Consider the following 22,512-nt stretch of genomic DNA (forward strand, 5'->3'; position numbering starts at 1 on the left):
GAAATACAGCTTTGCTTTATTTGCAGGAACGTGACTCTTGTTTTTTCAAGATTTTTCACTCCTTCCTGAACACCTTGCTTATGCACTATTTCTGATTTCTTATAATCTTTAAAAATGAGTCAGGAAATAGCAGTATATTGTTCCTGCTGTGGGCGATTCTAGTCGTGAAGCTCATCTGTGTTAATGTCAGACAAGGCTGACACATTTATTTAGTGGTTTGGTGCATTACCCTGGGCTGCTGCCAACTCTTGCTCCTATTGCAGTTTAACATTACGCAGTTTGCAGTGTGTATAAACTCACAACACTAGGTGGCATCCCATCCTCATATTTCATTTTTCTCATTTCTGATGCACTGTGCACAACTTAAGTCTTAAACTGATATCAGCAAATTTGCATCACATGTATTTTGTCTTTGCGCATTACTTGATAAATGTGATGAAATAAAGTAAGACAGTTTTATCTCATGTTTAATTTATATATGTTGGAATAATAGTTAGTCTGATATACTGGGGAAGCTCCCTTCTATATATATGGAATGAGAGGGACACTTTACAATAATGTGGCCCAATGCAATATGACAAATTAAAATTTAGCAGAGTTGAATCAAGAACTCTCTTATGCAGGCTCAACAAAAATGTAAAATTATCAGCTGCACGTAGGCAGTATTTGTTACAGGGCTATTGTAAGGGGTTATATTAGATACCTTATATTGTGTCATTATATGCAACCTTGATGAGTGGTGTATATTTTAAGCCAGTGATAAAAAAAAGACAAAGCGTGTGCAAGATAAGGAAGGAATTACATGAGAGAGAAGCAGTGTTCCACTCCAAGAGTCAAAAACAGAGACAGGAAGACACACAGACAGAGCTAGGTTGTATTAAATGTTCTAGATGTTTTATTGGTGTTGGTTTCATTTATTTGACACACATGTTCTACTAGTTGTGTATTTTTTTTTCTTTCTTGAATTTCAACTCTTGCAGCCATCTGAGTTAGACCCAGCCTGAGACCGCTGGCCCTTCACGGGTCTCCAACACATACATGCACACAGACCCGGGCCAGACCAGGCCATACCAGGACCTGGACTAAGCCAGACCTGGACTGAGCCAGACCTGGACGTGATCTAGTAATAGACCCCAGGCACACGGACTCATCATTACCACTCACCACATCACAGCACACTGCACCACATCATACCAGCACACCTACAGTGACAGGAACCTGAAAGCCTTGGTTGGTGTCTCATGTCTCTTGGTAAAAACACAACCTAAAACCCTGCTCTGCTTTTACATTTTTTTTTAGAGTAGCCTCCTGAAAAACCAGCAAAAATAACTGAAACCAAACAAAAAAAAAACAAGAGAGACAGATATCTCTCACTTTTTCCTATCTCACCAATATTGTAGATGTTCTTCTTCATGAATGTCTCTCTTGAGCTGTTTTTCAACATTTTTTTTATTGTTTCATTTAAATTCAGTATAGAATTATATAGATTTCCTAGAGCACACAGAAAGATTGAGTTGTATTTACCAACTTGGGGGAGGGGGGGTGTACTGTAATAGTTATTAACAAGAACAATGGTTCACACAGTGCACACAAACGGAGACAAACGGGGCAGGAGGGAGGAGAGGGGAGGGGTGTGAGAGACAGAGGGGGAAAGAGGGGGGGACAGGACGCCATGGGGTGTGCTTTGTTAGGCCTAAATGAGGAAAAGCAGCTCTCACATACCCCCCCTCCCACCTTAGAAATAAAAAAGACAAGTAAAATCATCGAAACCCCCCTACCCCACATATTAAAAAACAACAACACTGTGGCCGCTGAGAACGGAAAAGAAGGAAAATGGACGCAGTGAGAACAACAGGGAGATGACCACTCCGCTGGTCCTCCACAGACAGGAGACGGAGGCGACAGGTGGCAGTCGAAGTGGTGTCGGCGGTGGGATCTCTCTGTGTGATCTTTTGTATCTGTGTGTGATTGGAGGACAAGCAAAGGGTTGGCGAGGAGGGAGAAGAGGGAGGAATGACGGTATAGAGAGGGACGAGAGAGGGGGCGCAGGGGAAGAACAGGGAGTGGGAAGGAGCTGGATGGCCCTTTTTTGCCGAGCATAGACACTCCCTTTGTATCCTTAGCTCATTCAAATCTACATACACAATATGCAGCTGCCGTTTGGTAGATATATTGGTTTATGTACACAGCAGTGAGAGAACACATGCAAAGAGTATCATAGGAGATGGGAAGAAGGGGGGGTGGGTCAATGTAGAAAGTTGTAAAGGTGCTTTTGCTGTTTTTAATCTTTGGGGCAGTTGTGATGAAAATTGCTTCAAAGCGGTTTTTGTCTTTAAGGGGGTGGGGCATCTGGAGGTATGTCTTGCCAGGGATGGAGTGACAGGGGGGAGAAATAAGTGGAAGATGTAGGGGGTTTGAGCAAAGATGCTCCATCGATCAATAATATGTCTCCTTTTCCACCCAACCTGCAGTGCAAATGAAAGAAAGACAGACAAAGAAGAAGAGTTAATTCAACAATGTATTCAAATCATACTTTATGGGGATTTTCCATAAAATTTGAATTAGGTAAGGTTTGATTAAAAAAAAGAAGAAGAATAACACTTACCTCCAGGGTTCCGGCGGAGGAGAAGTTTTCGAACTTCATCATAAACAAAGATGAGAAAACTATAGGGGAATGCACAAAACCACCAGGAAGGCCTGTGGACAAAATGAGAGAAGGGAACAGAGAGATTAAAAATAATCAAGTAAAGAGATAACATGACATATATATATATAGAGAGAGAGAGAGAAGGGAGAGGGAAGGGGATGACATGCAACAAAGGTCCAGGGCCTGATTTGAAACAGGGATGTTGTGGTTTATGTGATACACACGTCTTAGTCTCGAGGTCACCTTCGTTCTCCAATACTACATATCTTAATACGAGAGTGATCACATTTGTATTCAGGTGAGAGGTGAAAAGAAACAGGCGGTAATGGTACTCACTTTAGGGGGTACATCCTGAGTGCCACATCCATGCCTGGGCAGTAGGACAAGAAGGCAGCCAGGGCTGTCTCTTCGAACAGGCCAAAGATCAGGATCTTGTTCCTGGGTTGAGAAACACACAATATTAAAGAGGATACTTTAGATCATATTATGATCCTGATAATTAAAAAGGTAAACTAAAAAAACATTTAGTTCCAAGATATGACACATATACTATTACAGAACAACTGTTGCACTCACTTCATGCCCTGCTGGAATACAGAGTTACGCCTGGTCTTGCAGATAATGACATCAGCCCATTGCACTACCACAATACTGACGAAGAAGGCTGTGTGGCATGTGAACTCCACAATCTTCCTCTGCTCATATGTCTGAGGGCAAGAGAGGACAGACAGGGAGTGAGATAAAGTAACATTGTGCAAAATTTGGAAAAATATCTATTGTGCAAGTCCCCTTGCACACAAAGACAAACTACACATTTACCCATTGCTGTCCATAGCTGTCTTCCAGGTCGTTGACTGTGCGGTCATCCCAATTGAGCCTGATGCCTACAAGTCGAGAGGGCAGGAAACCATTTTCAGCCAAGATGACAAAGTAGGAGAAGAAGCCTCCCAGAGCCTGGATCATACCTGAGGAAAAACAAACACACAGAGAGATTAAGTTACAGATTTTTAAGTTTTCTAACTTACTAAATCTAATTTCCCCAAAACATTGCAGAGACAGGTCCAAAGATGCTATTGTGGTTTGTGAAGAATAAAACGGGATAAAGCTGATTTTAACACAAAAATACTTTGAGGCAACCAAGATCAAACTTCAATCCAGATAAAAGGCAGTTTACAGCCTGGATCAGCAATCCCAATCTTCAGTTCACCTACCAATTTGTCCATAGGCAATGCTGATAAGCCTCTCATTCACCAGCTTGTCCCTGAATGGGTTCCTGGGCTGACGCTTCATGATGTCGCTCTCAGCTGCTTCATAAGCCAGTGAGATAGCTGGAACCTGAGGGAAGAGGAAGAAATGTGAGCTTTTAACATTCTAATCCTGTATGATGCATCATATCAACAGCAGCAGGATTCAGGGATGCCTGTGTGTGAGCGTGAAGCTGTATTTGTCATAACAGACAGCGTTTGTTCGATCAGCTCTCACCATGTCAGTTCCCAAGTCAATACAGAGGATGGTGATGGTTCCCAGTGGTAGAGGAATGTTGACGATGATAAACAGCAGGAAGGGGGTGATCTCTGGGATGTTGCTGGTCAGGGTGTAGGCAATGGATTTCTTCAGGTTATCAAAGATCAAGCGGCCTGAAGGGAGAAAAGCAGAAAGGTCACATAATACACTAAGTCTGCGTGGCCATTTATGAGTTGGACCTCTGAATTCACAGAATTAGGATCACCTCATCTAGAACCTCAGCTTTATTGTCCTGAACGCTGCTTTTGCATCAGAATATTCCCTTTAGTTAATCTGCAGTCTTGATTTATTTGAATTCTTATTTTCCATCAACATATCTTTTCAGATTCTCTCATTACAAACTCTTTATCTCTTTATATGTTCTCTGTCTCCCAGTTTTGTTCTTTGCCTCTTCTCACCTTCTTCCACTCCAGTGACAATAGAGGCAAAGTTGTCATCCAGCAAGATCATGTCAGCAGCCTGTTTGGACACATCGGAGCCAGAGATTCCCATGGCAACACCAATGTCAGCCTTTTTCAGGGCAGGAGAGTCATTCACACCATCACCTGTCACAGCCACAATGGCACCCTGGGAGAGAAGAGGGAGATGAGGAGCTTATATGACTGGTATAGCATTAATACATAGAAAAAGCTATATTTATTAATTTCATTTGTCCATAATTTACTCAGATTTGGTCATTTTTCTGTCATTTATATCACCACCAAGATTGTTTAATAAGTCAATATGTCATGAATATACCATATTGGTCTGATGAATGATGTTTTAGCAAAGCATAATCTATTGGATGAGCTATTCACAGGCTAATATATTTCCTGTATTTTTTAAATTCAACTCTCACATTTAAATGACAATAAAATGTATTTAAATTTTAAAATGAACAGGCAATTTTAATCTAAATTAAATTAAACTAAAGCCTATGGTATTTCAAATACAATCTAACCATCCTGCAGTGAGAGAAACATCCTGTTTGTATCAGTCAGGAAATCCTCATTCAACAGATAACTGGCGCCATCTGCTGTTGTGAAAGTGTAATGATCTCTAAAGTCTAATCCCTGAGTGCATTAGCATATTTAAAAATGGATCTGGTGCATGTAAATGTTGCAGAGCTGAAAGAGTAATGAGCATGATGCCAAAACTTCATGGATTAGAGATCCATAAAACATTTTTTTTTAATCTAAAAATGTTCGAACCTGTCTCTGGCAACCCTCAACAATGATCAGCTTCTGCTGTGGGGAGGTCCTGGCAAAGACAATTTCTGTGTGATTCCTCAAGATGTCGTCCATCTGATCCTGAGACAGATCCTTTAGGTCTGTGCCGTGGATCACGCAGGCTTTGGCATCCCTGAGAAGAGACATTAAAAAGTTAATGTGGGTTGTTTATTATTGTGTGAAGTATTTGTATATCTGTGAGTAGTTGCGTGCATTTCTTACCTGGGATTGACCTGGCTGACGGGAATGTTGAGACGAGCTGCAATGTCCTCCACTGTCTCGTTGCCCTCGGAGATGATGCCCACACCCTTGGCAATGGCCTTGGCTGTGATTGGGTGATCTCCAGTAACCATGATGACCTATCACAGCATAAAGATGGCTTTTTAATATATGATCACAAAGGCTTTATGGACTAGAGCCTGTATGATCAAACACTAACAAGACGTCAAGCTTACCTTGATACCAGCAGATCGGCATTTGCCAACAGCGTCAGGCACAGCAGCACGGGGAGGGTCAATCATGGACATGAGGCCAACGAAGCAAAGGTTGTCTGTCTGGAAGTTGACATCATCAGTGTCAAAGGCAAAGCCCTTCGGGTACTGGTCCTCTGGCAGCATCAAGTGGCAGAAACCTGGAGGGAAAAGAAATGTGTGATTTTAGTTTGTGATGTCTAAAAATGTCTGAGAATCAACCCAGATATTTTATCCCGACTTCACCTTTTCCCTATATTTCCAGAAAGTAAAACTAATGTATTGTTATAATTTTTGTTAAATGGAAATTTGTTATGGTATCAGAAATGACCAAAACAAGGTAAATAATCATTGTGAGTCAATAAAATCCCTATTCTGTCCTCTCAAACTTTAATGCTCATATACATTCTGTCATCCTCTCTCCCTCTATATCCTTCACCATCCATCTATACCTCTGTCCAGTTCTATCTGTCCTTACCCAAAACTCTCTCTCCCAGTCCTCCCAGTTCCATGTAGGCATTCTGGAAGGCTTCCTTCATCTCCTCATCCATAGGCTGCTCCTTGCCCTGCAGCATGATAGTGGAGCAACGGTCGAGGATCCTCTCAGGGGCTCCCTTCATCACCAGCAGGTAACGGTTGTCATTGGGGTCCTCTGTCTCATGCACCGAGAGCTAGAGGAGAACAGAAATGAAAGTTAAGATTATGCCCTGTATAATGTTTAATATGATTTTTGACAATGTTTTGAATAGGTCAGTAAGAGTTTGTTAGTGTCATACCATCATTTTAGTGTATTTGGTGTTTCATCTTGTGTAAACTATATTCAATGGTTACTTACCTGGTATTTGTTGGTGGAGTTGAAGGGGATCTCAGCCACCTTCTTGTTCTTTTCCCTCATCATCCTGACTGAGCCACAGGACAGCTCGATACACTTCAGCAGGGCAGACTCTGAGGCATCACCAGCGACGTCACGCTTAAGGATGGGCACTGGATCTTGTCCTGCTTTGAACTGAGCGCGGTTACACAGAGCAGCGATACGAGCCAGAGACAGCCATGTCACTGAGCTCTTGTCAAATGAGGCACCTGGAGAAGGAACAGAACAGAGTGGACATTACTAACCTTAAATATTAGTATTTGGTTATCATAACTGTTTGTCAGCAAACCATTTGTGTTTCTAGTAATCATTTATCCCTTTTTAACAGTGTGCACATATTTTAGACAGCAGCGGTGTCAGACCCCTTTAACCCTCTCCTCACTAACCAGACTGATCCTCGGTGGTGTCGGCCTCGTGGATCTGGTTGTCAAACCACATGTGGGCCACAGTCATCCTGTTCTGGGTCAGAGTTCCTGTCTTGTCAGAGCAGATGGTGGAGGTGGAGCCCAGGGTTTCCACAGCCTCCAAGTTCTTCACCAGGCAGTTTTTCTTAGCCATACGTTTGGCAGTCAGGGTCAGACACACCTGTAGGTGTTAAACTATGTTAAGACTCATTGGGCCTCATGCAAGAAGTGCTCATACAGATCAGTTCCTTGACCGCCTTCCATCACAGAGCGCTTTGCTTTAGAAAGATGTTTTTTAGCATCTAACTTCACATCAAAGCATTCCCTCTTTATTTGATTCATATTTTCTAATTGTTTCAGATGTTCTACTGTCATTCCTAATGTGTTTGTCTTCTGATTTCTGAAAGCAGGGCTTGAAGTTGTATGGTGTTTTTACTCTTTGGGAACCTTTTGTAAATGAAACTCACCCACAAACTGAGTGGAACATGGAGCCTTATATGGCAATTTTAGGGGCGTGGATTATGCTAATGATCACATCTCACTAATGCGCACCTCCTTATGAACAGGTGGCATTCATCAGGCTCAAACGAGGGATTTAAGACAAGTTCAGGCAGTTGAGAGAGTTTGTTGAATCTGACTTGGAATACTCATACAAGCAAACCTCACAGAGAAAAGTCAGAAAGTTTTATGATATGTATCAAATATAACTAGAAGATGTGAAGGAGGGTGACAGATCTTATAGTACAGTTACATTGGAAGCAGGTAACCTGAAAAAACAACTTAAAACAAATACCAGAGTGAGACCATAAACAATAGTACTTACAGTGACTGTGGCCAGCAGCCCTTCAGGCACATTAGCCACAATGATGCCGATGAGGAAGATGACAGCCTCCAGCCAGCTGTAACCCAGAATGATGGCCAAGATGAAAAACGTGACACCTAGGAAGACAGCCACACCTGTGATGATGTGGATGAAGTGCTCAATCTCTTTAGCAATGGGGGTTTTGCCGGTCTCCAGGCCAGAGGTCAGAGTAGCAATGCGACCCATGACTGTGCGATCTCCGGTGCAGATTACAATGCCACGTGCTGTGCCTGGTTTGGGAGAAGAACAGAAATATAATGTTGTAAAATATTATTATATTATAATATAATTACCTGTGTGATTACACCTATAACTACATAGTTAAAATCACCCATATATATTACATTATATATTAAGTATACACTCTATTACTCTATTAGATTTTTGTGTCTTTAAATCCAACCACAGGCACACAAGCTAATAATAGCATGTAATATTATTGCCATGGTGACCATACCTTCCACACAGTTGGTGGAGAAGAAAGCAATATTTCGGGTCTCCAAGGGGTTGTCATGGGTACAGTCAGGTGACCTGTTCTGAGGTTCGGATTCGCCTGTTAGGGAGGAGTTATCCACCTATTGGAAAAGAAGGAAAAGCAAAACATTTAGATGTGTATAAAAACAAGCATGAATATGACTCTGTGTGTGTGTGTGTGTGTGTGTGTGTGTGTGTGTGTACCTTGCAACCATGAGCTGAAACCACCCGGATGTCAGCAGGGATCCTGTCTCCACCCTTCACTTCAATCAGATCTCCGGCCACCACTTCTTCAGCGTTGATTTGTACCTTCTCACCCTCACGGATCACCAAAGCTTGCTGCAGGGACATATCAGGGATAGTTAGAAAATGCATTCATATGTTGAAAAGTATTTAGAGAAACATTGTCTCTCAGAACGTGGGGAGTTACAGGAGGCAGGAAATAACATCTGCATCCTCTCATATAAAAAGAACTCCCTGCAAGCATGATTGACTAAACATAACATTAGCAAAGAATTTGTTGTACCTCAGTGCACGGTAAATCAAAACACACAGATACAAACACACATGCAGATTGAATGGCAAACACCAGCTGTGCCACCTCCTTTTGCAATATTCAGTATTTACCCTCTAGCAGTGAGCAAAGAGGTAAAATTTTGGCAGCTGACAAGCTGTGGCAGTGGCAGACAATCCCATTTTGATGTTAAATGCTACTGCAATAGGCAGTGGGTATACACATATGTGTATTTTTCAATCATTTAAATAAATGAATACAATGAGACTATAAAGGCTGCAAGAAAAGTTATGTTTTGATAATCAGTATAATGTGAAATATGCAGAGAGGATGGATTCATTGCCAAAACTGAGTGCAAAACTTGTAGGGCAGTATTTTGCTTGTCTTTGTCTAATCTAAATATTTAATTGTCATTGACAAGACAAAGCAGCGAGGAAGCATCGCTCTGTAACTGACACTCGGGTGAGCATTGAAGTCACCACAGTGTGAACAATTACAAGAATAGAGGCAGCAGTGATCTGCTTCTCAGTGTCTATCACATTAACAGGGTATTTACAACCTATTATGTCTGGTGTCTGACAACTGTTGTTAAAATCCTAAATATATTAACTTTCAAGGCCATTCAGTTGGTGTCCTTTTCCAAAAAACTTTACACATAAGATACATTACCTGAGGCACCATGTTCTTGAAAGACTCCATGATTTTGGAACTCTTGGCCTCTTGGAAGTATGAGAAGCAACCGGTAATGATGACGACAGCTGTGAGCACAATACCTAGGTACAACTGGAGAGAGAGAAAGAGAAAGAGAGAGAAAAGTCAAACTATGTGAGGGTGGGTTATGAGGAGGCACTGGATATGTGTGATGGCAAAATCGCTTTGCTGGGGTGTTATTTATGTCTGTGCTTCAGAGTCAGAAGAGTGACAAATGTGTTAATGAGGTACAGATGGTCCAGGTGTGAATATGTCCGTGCAAAGTCTGTGTGAGTGTTTGTGACTGTATATGTGTGTGTTGCTCACATTGTCTCCTGCAGGTTCATCCTCAGTGGCTGCCTGGATGGCGTAGGCCAGGAAGCAGAGGATGGCGCCAGTCCATAGCAGGATGGAGAATCCACCAAACAGCTGACGACAGAACTTGACCCACTCTGGGGTGGTGGGAGGAGGGGTGAGAGCATTGGGACCATCCCTGATCAGAAACTCTGCTGCCTTGGCATTGGTCAATCCCTGGAGGGAAGAGAGAGTGAGTGGTGATGTGGATTTAGCAGAGAAAGGCAACTCTGCACTGAAACACCCTTATGTCTGTAAGAACAGTCTCAAACAATAGACGTACATGCTGAGAGAAATTAATATCTTTCAACTCACCTGGACAATATCAGTCTGGAATTTCCTGCATACTTCCTCTACGGACATCTTGTGTTCCGTCTGAAAACAAACAAGATAGAGAAAATCAGTACTCTGCACGGTTCAATATGTTTAGCAGTTGCCATTTTTTGCATGCAAGGAAAATTTGTAAAAAGTAGTCCAGATTAAAACAAGAATTATGATAATATGAGGTTTGAGCTTTGCAGCATTTTTAGAACATTATATATTTACTCCATGCATGCAGTTCACCTGAGAGATAAGAGTATCAGGGCAGCCAGGTATGTCTGTTTCTTGCGCTGGGATGTGGAATCAAAGTGACGACCTCCTGATAACAAGTCACCCCTCTTACCAGCAAAAATACAATTTTTTTTTTTTTTTTTTTTTTGGCTTGTATGAGAAAGATTTCTCTTCTCTCCAACAGAGTTGGTGTCATTTCACTTTCATTTAATATATCCTGCAAGAGGATTTTCTTCAAAAGTTGAAAAAACAGATGGTGAAAAAAATAATTCTGTAATTACTAAGAGAATTGTAAATGTCAAATTAATCAGTGTTTAACTGACTGGATCAAAAGTGAATTGGTCTTGACCATAATTTATACCAACACTCAGTTCCACAAGTATTCAGAAATAACAGAAAGATTGACTTACAATGGGCACTTCCTTCTTCAGGTCATCCATATCCTTGGCTCCCGCCTTCTTCTTCTTGGGGGATCGGTCGTCTTTGTCCTGTGTGGTGGCAACGCGGTAACTGTCTGACCGCCCATACTACAGACACACACATATGTTTTATACATGCCTTTGGACTAGATTTAGGAAATAGTAGCCTGTGCGCCTTTGTGTTCTCTGGACTTGTACATGTACATCATGTTAACTACAAAATATACTTTGTCGCTGTCTCTGGCTTTCTTAATGTAGATACAAGTTACAGACTGCAACAAAAATAAAGCCAGTGGGCTTTTCTCTCTTTTATTATACAGTAAATATTGTTGTATCCTTGTGAAGTGGCCTTGAAAGGTAGCTTTTATTTCTCAGAAACAAATCCTGTCAATTATTCTTAGATTCTGAGAAAAGCATTAATACAAAAACACTATTATCATAAAAATCAATACAGACACAAAGGGAAAATGCATTACCCTGTTCCTCTTTCTTCCTAGCAAAAACATCTACATTGACAGTGCACTATCACCACACATTAAAGCGTGTGCCTGCAGTCTGCTCTGCCATATTCATTTGATCTCCATTGATCAAATAATTGTCGCTCTGATGTCAACAACAGCCTAATGGACACATCAGAACATAATCAAGTACAGATGTTTAACCTGTAGGTTTTTTATGAATCACTTCCTGGTCATTTATATAACTGCCAGCATGAAGGGTGAGAGAGAGAGGAGACAAACTGAGTTTATAGAGTCATCAAAGGCTTTCTGTTTAGATTCTAGCATGTTCTATTTTATTAGACTGGACACATCAGCTTTGAAGTCAAGATTATCAAAAAAAATTAAGTCACACACACATACACAGAGACATGCCAAATGTCCTCCTCTACCTGATTTATTGCAGTGCCTGCTGTTCCAGGTACCCTCCTTACAATAATTGTCCCATCACAAATTGGCTTTTGTTGTTAAACTAGACATGAGTGGTCTATTAATAACCCTGATTTTCTCCAGCACTGCACATTCTAGTCCTTCTAGGTCTATAACAGTAACTCTAGCCTGTTATCCGGGAGGAGAGCAGCCTGACCGCTGGGTCACATCAATACAAAAATCCCTCATCAAAGGTCAGAGGTGACATGGAGAGGCAAAAATCCCTCCCAGGAGGTGTGAGTGAGTCCCGGTGGACTGGCCCTTCATTGACACAACCTAGTCATCAAGGAAACTGCCCTTGGTGGTCGATCAATGTATTCAGATATACGTTGATGACTTGAAGCAGGGGTTTGCAAGCATGCCAGAGTAACTGTGGCAGAGTCCAGCAGATATGGAAGCCACATAATTACTGTGGATATAACAGGAATTTCAATATACCTGTCAACTGATAATCAATGATTACAGTCCTCTTAATTTTCCTCTTAAGATCTCTGTATCACAAAATTAGAAGATGAGGTTAAAGGTTACCTAACTTAAATTAGATAAGAGGTACTGGCTGCATGTTTCTTCTCAGAAAATAAAAAAAAACCCAAAAAAAACAACTGTGTGCTGAAATTCACTGTAATCGATTCAGCACCCTCTAATGGTAAAACCAGGTACTGACATTTTCAGTAGTGCAGATGCTGTAACTGCCATTTGACTACTTGTTTGCATCTGATATTATCATGCTGATACTGAGCTACATAGAAGCAGTCAGTTGCTGACCTTTAACATATTTCTTATAAGTGTGTTTACTTTTAAACAGTGGGTCCTTAGTTCAATTTCCCAATCCAGACAAATATATTTACAAAGGCACTATAGTGAGGAAGTATGAATTGTGATCCTAAACACACGTTGACTGAGAAACTCTCACACCCAAGCCGCACCAAAACACACACATCTGCAGTAGCGTAAAATGTGACTAACAAAGATCAACATGCCACTGCATTTCCCACTTGAGTTGTACTGCTGATGAATGAAACCCTTGTGAAATCAAGTCTGTACATATTTAATTTGTATATGATCACAAAAACCTGTTGTTCCGGTTTGTGGTCATAAAAAAAGTCTTCATGAATCCACATGTGGATGAAAACTCTCATTCACTTAATTGAGGAATGCGGGCTGTTCAACGACCACTTCAGGATTCAAACGATAAAACTATTTGTTTGAGCATGTCAGGCAGAGAGTATCACGTCAATGGGAAGGAACGGTTTGACCTGACTCCATAAATACACACATACATGCAAACATACACACTCTCTCTCACACACACACACACACACACACACACATGGTTCCGCAACAAAAGGGCAGGTGAGGAAATCTCTTGCTGCAGCAAGACCAGACAGGCCTGGTGAAACAGAGGTTGCATAGAGCTGAGACTGATGCAGTGGAAAAGTACTGCTGCTCTTCTCCTCTGAGACAGACCCTGGCTGTGTATGTGTGTGTATATGTGTCTGTGATTGAGAAAAAGTGTGTGGGCACATGCATGTATTAATTATCTACACGTATTAGTCATTTGAGATTAAGTGAATGAATGATGGCTACACATCTCTACTTAGAGATCAGAGGTGTTAAAGAAAAGAAATTACAGATTTATCTTCTAATCGGACATAAAATAGTCACTATAATCTCAAAGATGACTGATTGGCAGGTGGACTGGTATCCATTTGTCAGTTTTTATTGTTATTGTGGCTTGTTTTTCCATGGTCAATGAATGAATGCTGCAAATACATATTTAGGGAGCATTGTCAGCTCAATAGAGCACCTGCTCTTTCTAAGCACATGCACGCTTAAATTGGAAATATGAATATCGACACACACAAACACACACAGACACATGAACACAAACACACATGCTCAGACAATAGAAATGGTTGGTAGGGAGGCAGAGAGGAGTGCAGAACAAAGCGAAATGTGGTGAAAAGTAGAGACACGGGGAGATGGATGTGAAGGGGGTGGATGACAGACAGGATTGGGCACACGGAAAGGGAGACATCAGTGGGAGGTGAGAAGCGGGGACAGATAAAGAGTGAGAAAGGCAGGCGGAGAAAGGGACAGAAAGAGGGAGAGAAGCTGTTGTCACCCTTCTCTCATGCCTCTAATTAGATATTGACCAGCACTCTTTGTCTGCTGGCTATGTGTCAGTGTTTGACCTGCAGTGACCCCACTCTAATAGATTGCACAACCTCCCTTATAGTGTGTGTGCATGTGTGTATGTGCGTGTGTGAGAAATGAATGAGTAGTTATCAGCATGACGCACAACAAAAAGAGAGCTTACTGATTTATCTTTTGTCTGTGTTTACATTATGTTGAGTAAATTAAGTGCATACCTCTTTAGGCTTTCTGTGTGTGTATGTGTGTGTGTGAGTGCTTACCACTCAATCATTAATGACAGAAGGGACGGCCTACCAAGCCTCTCCTTTCCTTCCACCATGCATACCCAGCTACTTTATAAAATGTGTCCTCACTTGTCTTTTTGTCTTTCTTGTTTCTTTACAAAAATACGAAACAGCCTTTAAACTATATGTCGGTCTGCCTTTAAATCTGTTATTATTGTAGTTAGCTGTTATAAATGTTATAAATCTGTCTCTGTTATCTCCATCTTTATTGTTTAATTGTTCAGCAGAGAGAGATAATATCTATATATTGCATATTCAATCTAAGTATCATTTAATATACCGAAAACATCAGTGTGCCTGCCTGTGTTTGTGTAGGTGTGTGTGCCTGTGTCCAGCTGTCTCACGCAGCTCTGGGTAATGTAATGAGCCCCCTCTGTTCTGAGGAAGGAAACAGAGACTTGTGGCTGGAATTACAGACGCTTGTTCTCCCACAGTCACACAGATGGACAGACTGATGGACAGGCTCTGACATCATCAGGAACTGGGAACATCAGATGCTCCTCTATGGATTACATAGTGTAATCACTCACATCCAGTTACATATTGGCTTATTGAAATGTGCTTAAAATATCAATAATTCAATAAAGCCAATGCTGCAGGTATCTGGTTGTGTGTTTGATTTGATAATAAAATATTCTGCAGGCCTGCTCTGGATAACCAAACTAAACCTAGCATTTTATCCTCATGTGAACAACTCCAATGAGTGTGTTTGGAGGGCAAGTAACCATGGTGACCGGCACGGCCATTGGCATGATGACGAAGCACAGCAGTGGCCTTGTACTCCTAGGATCCCCTGATGTGATCTGGGACAAGTAATAATTGATGCATCTGTAACTGGACACTGTATTCACTGCTGTATAACACAGGCAGGCAATCGATTCAAAGAATTAGTGTGTGTTTGTGTCTGTGTGTGTCTGTGCGAGCAGAGGTGAGTCATTGTGTTGGCTACAGTCCGTATGAGCAGCGTATACACGCATTGCGGCAGAGAGAGCGAGAGAGATGTAGAGTGAATAAGGGAGAGAGAGACATAGTGACTGTGAAATAATATGATAAGCCAAAGATAAGACACAATTTAGAGCTTGTCGTGCTAACAAGGAACAGGCTTGTCAAAATCTTTCGAGAATGTGGAGTGGCAGTTAGCCGTGTATTCTGGGCACTGTGCATGTTATGTGGAAATTTGGACTTTTTACAAAAGTCGTTGCAATCTCTTTGAGATTACTCAAGTGGTACTGCTCTGTAATATTAACCTGTGCCCAATGGGTAATATGTTCAAATTAGGAGTGGCACCTTAGAGGAGAGTTGACATGTCAAGCATGTCAGAGACAGCAGGTTGGGGCATGCCCACTGACGGTGGGTTTGACTGAGACTGGGATGTGGTTCTTTTTTCTTCCCCTTTAATGGCACGCATAGGGTAACAAGACGAACTGAAATGCATTCGTACATACACAGCTGCAGGGAGCAAGAATGTTGTTGTTGGGCCTTTTTTTCCCTCTACATGTGGAACCCACATGTGGAAGTGGGTTGTAGTTGGTATAAATACTAACGTGCTTCACATTTCGTGCTTTCTTCAATTGTTCCTAAACCACTAGAGTATTTGTCATAGCACATTTCGTGCTTCCTTTAACTGTTCCTCAACCACCAGTGTTTGTCATAGCTACACATGAGTCTACACTTCCTCTTTTTACAGAGCAGCCACATTAAAGGGTCACATCAGTTCTTCTGCACTGTCCACATGAGACTTACATCTTGGCCTTATTACATGTTTTTTCACTGTGAGTAGGAGTGTACAATATACAGCTACTACACATTTTAAGGAGGAACTTGAAATGAATATTAACATAATAAAATGCATGTCATGTATTGTCTCAACATGCTAATCTCACCTGTAATCTGGGCATATGGGTACTATTTTATAGAATTTACAAAACTGGTTAATTGTATGAGTGTGTGTGCAGAATGTTTTCATCGTGAATGTCCATATGTCTGTCTGTGAGACATTGTGTTATGTGTTTTTTTCCATTATTTATTAAGGCACCATGAGGCTCAATTTATTAAAACAGCATCTCCACTAAACTTCGTTCTATATTCTCTCTATAAATTACTAAATAGAGTCAAAAATAACTCAAAAAACACCTTTATGAAATAAAAAAACTACAAAAACTAGTCATTTTTTTAATGTAAAATGGTGTAAAAAGGTATGAACTCACCACATTTTAATAAATACATTTGAGCAATTGATGTTAAAAAATGTGTGCATTTGTTATAGTATTTCTCCATCTGCTACTATGTATGTGGTGTGTGTATAGGTGTCATTGCGTGCATGCATGCATGAGTGTGTGTGTGTGTGTGTCCTTGCAAGGTCATTGGACCATCTGCTGTTTCTTGCAGCAGGATGGCAGGGCTCTGGGCCACAGTAGGGGGCTCAGGCTGGGGACCAAGGGACATGGCTGTTGGGATTAGCTAGTCTGATTACTACACTGGATTAGCCCATGGTGCTTCTCCCTCTCTCTCTCTCTCTCTCTCTCTCTCTCTCCCTCTCTTTGCCTTTATCTCACTCTTTCTCTCACAATCACATCAAATGTATAAATGCACCATCTACATTTATCATTTAGTCCTAGTACTTGCTGAATGGTTTGTAAGAGTACTGGTTAAGTGAAGGGACTTAATGATTATATGGACACATTCTTTAAACAGTTGATTAGGATTTGAATGCTTTGCAAAAGAAACTGTTCAGATATGTGTTTCACTTATCTATATCAGCCTTGAGAGTGATGTGAAGGCTGCTTATCCTTCTGTTTAACAGAGTGAACAGACAACAAAAGGAGGAGAATCCAGATATCAGACGTAAAGAAGAAAGCTGGCATGAAACTTTTCTGGAAGACACAGATAGTGACTACAACAGTCCCTGGAGATGTTCTCTTATTACTTTGGGAAAGTTAAAATTAAAGACTGCATGTACATGTACAAGTACAATTAATAAATTGATCCAATGGAATAGTATACATAAATAGATAAATGTACAATAATATGATTGCAGGCGCCTAAGAGCACTAAGAGAAAATCTTCTCTAAACCACATATACACAAAGAGACTAGCTCTGAAGCGAGCTGGCCCTGAAATCATCTGTGTTGTGCTCTCTCCAGTAACTAAAAATAAACACAACCAAACAAAATCTAAACTGAAAATCTCCATTTAAATTGTAACCCCTCCTGTCCATCTGTCCGCCCTTTCATCATCTTCATCTGTTAATCCCACACAGACATCTGATGTGCTATAGCTCCAACACTGTACTGTCCACCATTGGGAGCTTTATTCTGTAGTTTGTGTGTCTTGGTGTGTGTGTGTGTGTGTGAATATGGCCTGTCTAGATTAGTATTCTAAATCTTGGTTTGCTGTCGCTTGTAGCGAACATGGCATCTCGCCATGGTGTGAGAGAGGGCACCTTAGGACTCCTCAGCAGGCAGCTGCTCACACAGAGATGTGCAGATGTGCCTGCACGCACATCCATATACACAGCTGCTGCCGGCACAACTGAACCAAATATCCATTAATATTTCAGATTTTCATGTACATGTGTAATTTTGTGATTCCAAACCAGGATCTATGTATCTAAATGAATGGGAAATCAATTCACCATTCACTATTCAGGAATATAATTATTGCGAATCAAAAAACTACTCGGAGGATGTTGTAACTTTTTCACTGAATAAGCTGCTTTACATGGTAACAAAATACAATTGCGATACTGCAAGATACTGTAAAATGATCTGTTTTTGATTTTGACAAGCCTTTGTCCATTGTAGCTGCCCAGTGTTACACTTTGTGCTTATTCACACAGGGGCACACACTCACATTTACAGTCACACACTCTTCACAAACATACACACATCTCCAGGACAACACCCTGAATTAGTCATGTCATTGTAGTTAGGCAACCTAACCCTTCTGAATTGCTCTCATTATGGGAGACCATCAACACGTTAACAATGCTGAAAAACTTAGCCATATCAATCACTGCATCTACAGTAGCCTTGTTTTAAAGTAATGCATGAAGGAGACAGCAGTGACCTTTACATTTTATTAGCATTACACAAGCTGCTAGTGAGCTCACTGCTACAGCTTTGTCTTGTTAGCGTGGAGGCTAACTGCAGGTTTTTTGCTGAGGCACTAGAGAAATCTGGACTCTGTCCTTCAGCAGCACTCTCACTGAGGACACTGTCCTCATTACAGTGGATATTTATTGATCCGAGACCCTCGACAGGCTTGAAGGTGACAAAGGGGGAGCATTTCAAAGGGTCATCAAATTGACCTTTATTGACCCCCAGGCCAAAGGGTCAAAAAATCCCAGGTGGTTGCGTGGTCAGAGAGACCATGCAATGGTTCAGATCCTGTTTGGACTTGATTTCTATTGGTTCCTGTGATGTGTGGGACAGATCAGTCGTGGTACAGTGCAGCCTATCAGAATCAGACAGCAGGTGCAGTGGGGAGGGATGTGCAGCACTCTGCACCAAACTGAGGGCTGGGCCTCTGCAGGGGCCACACGCATCGAACTCCCGAACCACCTTCCACTAACACCTTCTAAGTTCTTCTTTATGTACACACGTCACTAGTGCGATATAAAAGAACACGCTGTTCTAGAAACCTTTATATCATGACATGAGGTAATTAGTTAGTCTAATCAAAGTCTTAGAGGAGACTCGACTCTAACAGGAGCTTCTCCTCTGCCATACTGCACACTCAAAGCGGCTCAACCACACCCCTCGTCACCAGCCATTATGACCTTCTGACAAAGCCTCAGTGATACTACTGCACCTTCATCTCTCTTTAATCCGCCACCTCTCCTGTGGCATAAACCCACCTACACCACACCTCTCCAACCTCTCCAACTACCACACTCACCCTTCAATCAATGTCCTATGAAGATCATCCCGACCCCATCCCTCCTCTCCCTATCCCATCTCTGTCTTGTCCCCCTGTTAACCAATCCTACAATGCGCAGCAAGAGGAAACAGGAGCCATGGTAATGTGAGCCTCAGGTCATTATCCTGTAACAGGATATACAGCCAGGCAGCCCTCCCCCTCCATACACCTCCTCCCTCACTTCAAATCCCTCTCTCTTTCTACACCTGCAGACCAGGCACTACTTATCTGCCCTTCCTCTCTCTCCCTCTTTCTCTCTCTGTCCCTCTTGCTCTCTCAGCAGTGGCACCCTCCCCCATCTGTGTCACGTGTTTGAAGGTGAAAACCAGCAGTCGATCCATGTGTGCAGTCCTTTCTCATCATCTCCTCCCTTCTATGCTATCAGCATCAGCTACTGCAACACATAACTCATCAATGCAGAGAACAGAACAATGAGCAAGAAGAGAAGGTGATGGTGTGTGTTGGTGTGAAAACACCTCTCAGACCTTTCTTTAGCTGTACTCTGCCACATTTAGAGTGTCTGTGCCTTAGACAAAGTGTACCGGCTGTCTCTCTCTAGTCTTCCTGACACATGCCCAGGCTTTGCTCTATAGCATCACCGTTGCCTGTTAACCCAGTCCTTTCTGCGTGGCTGCTAGTGCCAGCCTATGGCAGCTCTTTACAGGGAATTTCCACACCAGAGGCCCCGCCCCCAGTTTGACGCAGAAGGCACGTCGCAAGCGATGCCCCCTGCGGCCTTGGGAAAGGACAGCTGGCAGTGCCATTGCACAGTGCGCCAGTGCGAAATTCGCGGAAAAAAGACAGAAATAGAGAGAATTAAGAAGTGTAGATGACCGACGTCAAGTGATATAAAGATAGCCGGTACACCCATCCATCCATCTCTCCAAATCTCCATCCTTCTATCATCTATCCATCCATTTTCCCATTCAGGGTCACCTCGGCGCGCACCATGTAAAAGGCAGGGAAACACCCTTCAAGGGTCGCCAGGGACGCTCATATTCTTTTTTTTTTTTTTTTTTTTTTAATTTATATAATGCCATTGTCTTAAGAGCTGTGGCATCCTCCGACATGGCACACCGCGTCCACTCAGCATCTCTCCCTCACACTTCTTAACCAAACTTCCACACAGCAGCAGTACATGCGTAAGCACTTTTTGCACTCCCCATCCCTTTTGACGCAGTGCCCACTAATGCTGCCGGGTTGGTTTGCTTTCACATCTAAATGAATTGTGCGACACCGACCGGAGGCTCTCTTCCCCTACATATCGAACGTCTCGCCCGGCAGAGAGAGATGTCAGATGCTGCAGGGGCCCGGTCGGCTGATGTCACTGCGATGACATCGGCTTGATTTGCCTCTACAGCGGCTGATATCTCTCAGCACCGCATGGACCTCTGTCTGCAGCGTCATGCCACTGCATCAATTCAGCGGACATACTGCAGCCAGAGATTAAAAATTACAACTCCTTCCGCAGGATGGTGATGGAGCAGACATTGCGCAATAGCTCACAGCAACAGTCGCATCTGCACCTTGGCATTTTGCGGCAGCGCTGTTTTTTTCCTCCACCAGATTCCACTGATTCATTTGCATGGCTAATAAGGTTATCAAGATAACCGGAAACAGATCTAATGCTTTCAATGGTATAAGTTAACGGTGTGCGCATCAAATGATGGCTCTCTAAAGTCAATCTTAACCTAATGAGCACATCGTCGTGCTTATGAGAGTACTGGGCGCATCGTTTCTTTAATCTGTAGTGTGTGTAAATGTGTTCACTGCTGGCGATTATCGAGTCCCTGTTATGTCACAAATTAAAGGGGAAATAAGCTGGTGAGGCGCTTATTCCCGGTAACCGCATTATGACGCATGGGTCATCGAGGGTGCCGAGGATGAGACTCCTCCGCTGATAGCGTCCACTATGCAGACGCAATGGGGGCTCAGCATCTCTGCGGGTTCACCGCCAGATGCTGAGTCTCCTGTATGGTACCAGACCGGAGAGAGGACAAGTGCCAGCGGGGTTTAAAGCGGGAGAGGACAGGAGGGGGCATCGAGGGCATGATGGAGGTCACAGTACACAGTGTTCACTCATCATTGAGAAAGACATGCAGCATAACTATACGCTTTGGTACCAAATTTAACAAAACTCAGTCTTTTATAATGATGATGGGTGAATAGATGTTTCTAACACGTGCACCTCCCCCCCTCCCCCACCCCCCCTCCTCTCTCTCTGTCCCTCTCTGTAAGAATAAACCGATTAGGCCTACCATGGCTGGCAAGGTTATAGCCAGATAGGCCTATCAGAGACCTAAAATACATATAACACATTGACAACCTCTAAAACACACAGATCTACTCTACTTTTGAGACTTTAGCATCAGTTTTCGTTCATATTTCAGCTCAGGTCCTATTTTAATTTGACTGAGTGAATCAGAAGACATGAGCTAATAATCTTCTATTCGAGAAAAAAAAGCAGGCTAAAGTCAAATCACAGTGAGCAGTGAAATGCCTCTGCTTTATATAGCTGCACTAGACAGGAACTACTGGCTACATCAATTTGTCGCAGTCTAGGAGACCAGGGTAAAACACAGTTCCGCATTAGAGTCAATGTCACTCAGTCATACGGGATTTCCATAAAGGAAAAAATGACATCACGGTTCAGTTTGAGGCTCTTCCTCGTCAAGAGTGAGATATGATGCTACCGCTCGCTTCTCAGGCCACTTCAGGTGGGCTACAACGCAGTTAAAAAGTTGGAATCGTCAGTCTTACCCCCATGTTGGCGCAGTCACTCTTCTCCTCTCAGGTGATGCACGGCTTGAGAGGTGTCAGCCCCTCAGGTTGAATTATATCAAAATGTCTTGCCTTGAAAAATGAAAAGAGGACAAGCTCAGTTTTTTTCGGGGCAGCTTAAATGGAAAAATGAGCAAGAAAAAGACGTCAGGGAATGTAGGTTATCTATAGGTCTGACAAAATAGGATATTTTTTGGGTTTAAATAAACCGTCTCTCAAACCTTGAAAAGGTAAGGCTACGATCTTTCCTCCCCGTGAGACGCCGTTCAAATGAAATGTTGCGGTCTCAAGCGGAGCATCACGCAGGGATGCGCTTCCTTCCTTTGCTCTCTGATACTTGCGGTGAAAGACCGGCGAAACTAACGAGCCGCACTGCTGCCTTTTCAGGACTTGGTCTCCCTCCGCGGCTCTGCCGGCTACCGCAGTACTCCGTTCCTTTAGCCCCACCACTCCGC

The 22,512-nt window shown here is 42.4% G+C and overlaps 1 protein-coding gene across 2 annotated transcripts; it reads right to left on the reverse strand.

Annotated features, from left to right (window-relative positions):
- Nucleotides 1–872: 872 nt before the first annotated feature.
- atp1a3b (ATPase Na+/K+ transporting subunit alpha 3b) lies at nucleotides 873–22,432 on the reverse strand. 2 transcript variants are annotated; one of them, XM_067601081.1, is made up of 23 exons: nucleotides 22,279–22,432; nucleotides 22,037–22,129; nucleotides 10,981–11,097; nucleotides 10,334–10,393; nucleotides 9,992–10,195; nucleotides 9,644–9,757; nucleotides 8,665–8,799; nucleotides 8,444–8,561; nucleotides 7,948–8,216; nucleotides 7,107–7,305; nucleotides 6,685–6,929; nucleotides 6,328–6,520; nucleotides 5,835–6,010; nucleotides 5,602–5,738; nucleotides 5,362–5,512; nucleotides 4,570–4,738; nucleotides 4,130–4,284; nucleotides 3,859–3,982; nucleotides 3,467–3,612; nucleotides 3,224–3,354; nucleotides 2,984–3,085; nucleotides 2,606–2,697; nucleotides 873–2,465 (listed from the first exon to the last, which is right to left on the reverse strand). In XM_067601081.1, exons 2-23 carry the CDS (start codon nucleotides 22,040–22,042, stop codon nucleotides 2,437–2,439), a joined length of 3,072 nt encoding a protein of 1,023 aa, XP_067457182.1. In that variant the 5' UTR covers nucleotides 22,043–22,129; nucleotides 22,279–22,432; the 3' UTR covers nucleotides 873–2,436. The 2 variants fall into 2 exon arrangements, with proteins under 2 accessions (XP_067457182.1, XP_067457183.1); XM_067601082.1 differs by having other exon boundaries at nucleotides 10,981–11,058; nucleotides 22,279–22,431.
- Nucleotides 22,433–22,512: the final 80 nt, after the last annotated feature.

Source organism: Thunnus thynnus, chromosome 10 (genome assembly GCF_963924715.1).
Source record: "Thunnus thynnus chromosome 10, fThuThy2.1, whole genome shotgun sequence".
In the NCBI taxonomy this organism is placed as follows: Eukaryota; Metazoa; Chordata; class Actinopteri; order Scombriformes; family Scombridae; genus Thunnus; species Thunnus thynnus.

What these genes read in the sequence shown, in the direction of transcription:
- atp1a3b (XM_067601081.1), bottom strand. An exon ending in ACTGGGAGAGAGAGTTTTGG is followed by an intron (nt 6,011 to 6,327) that starts GTAAGGACAGAT and finishes TTTTCCCTCCAG; the next exon opens with GTTTCTGCCACTTGATGCTG. An exon ending in TGTCACTGGAGTGGAAGAAG is followed by an intron (nt 4,285 to 4,569) that starts GTGAGAAGAGGC and finishes TTCTCCCTTCAG; the next exon opens with GCCGCTTGATCTTTGATAAC.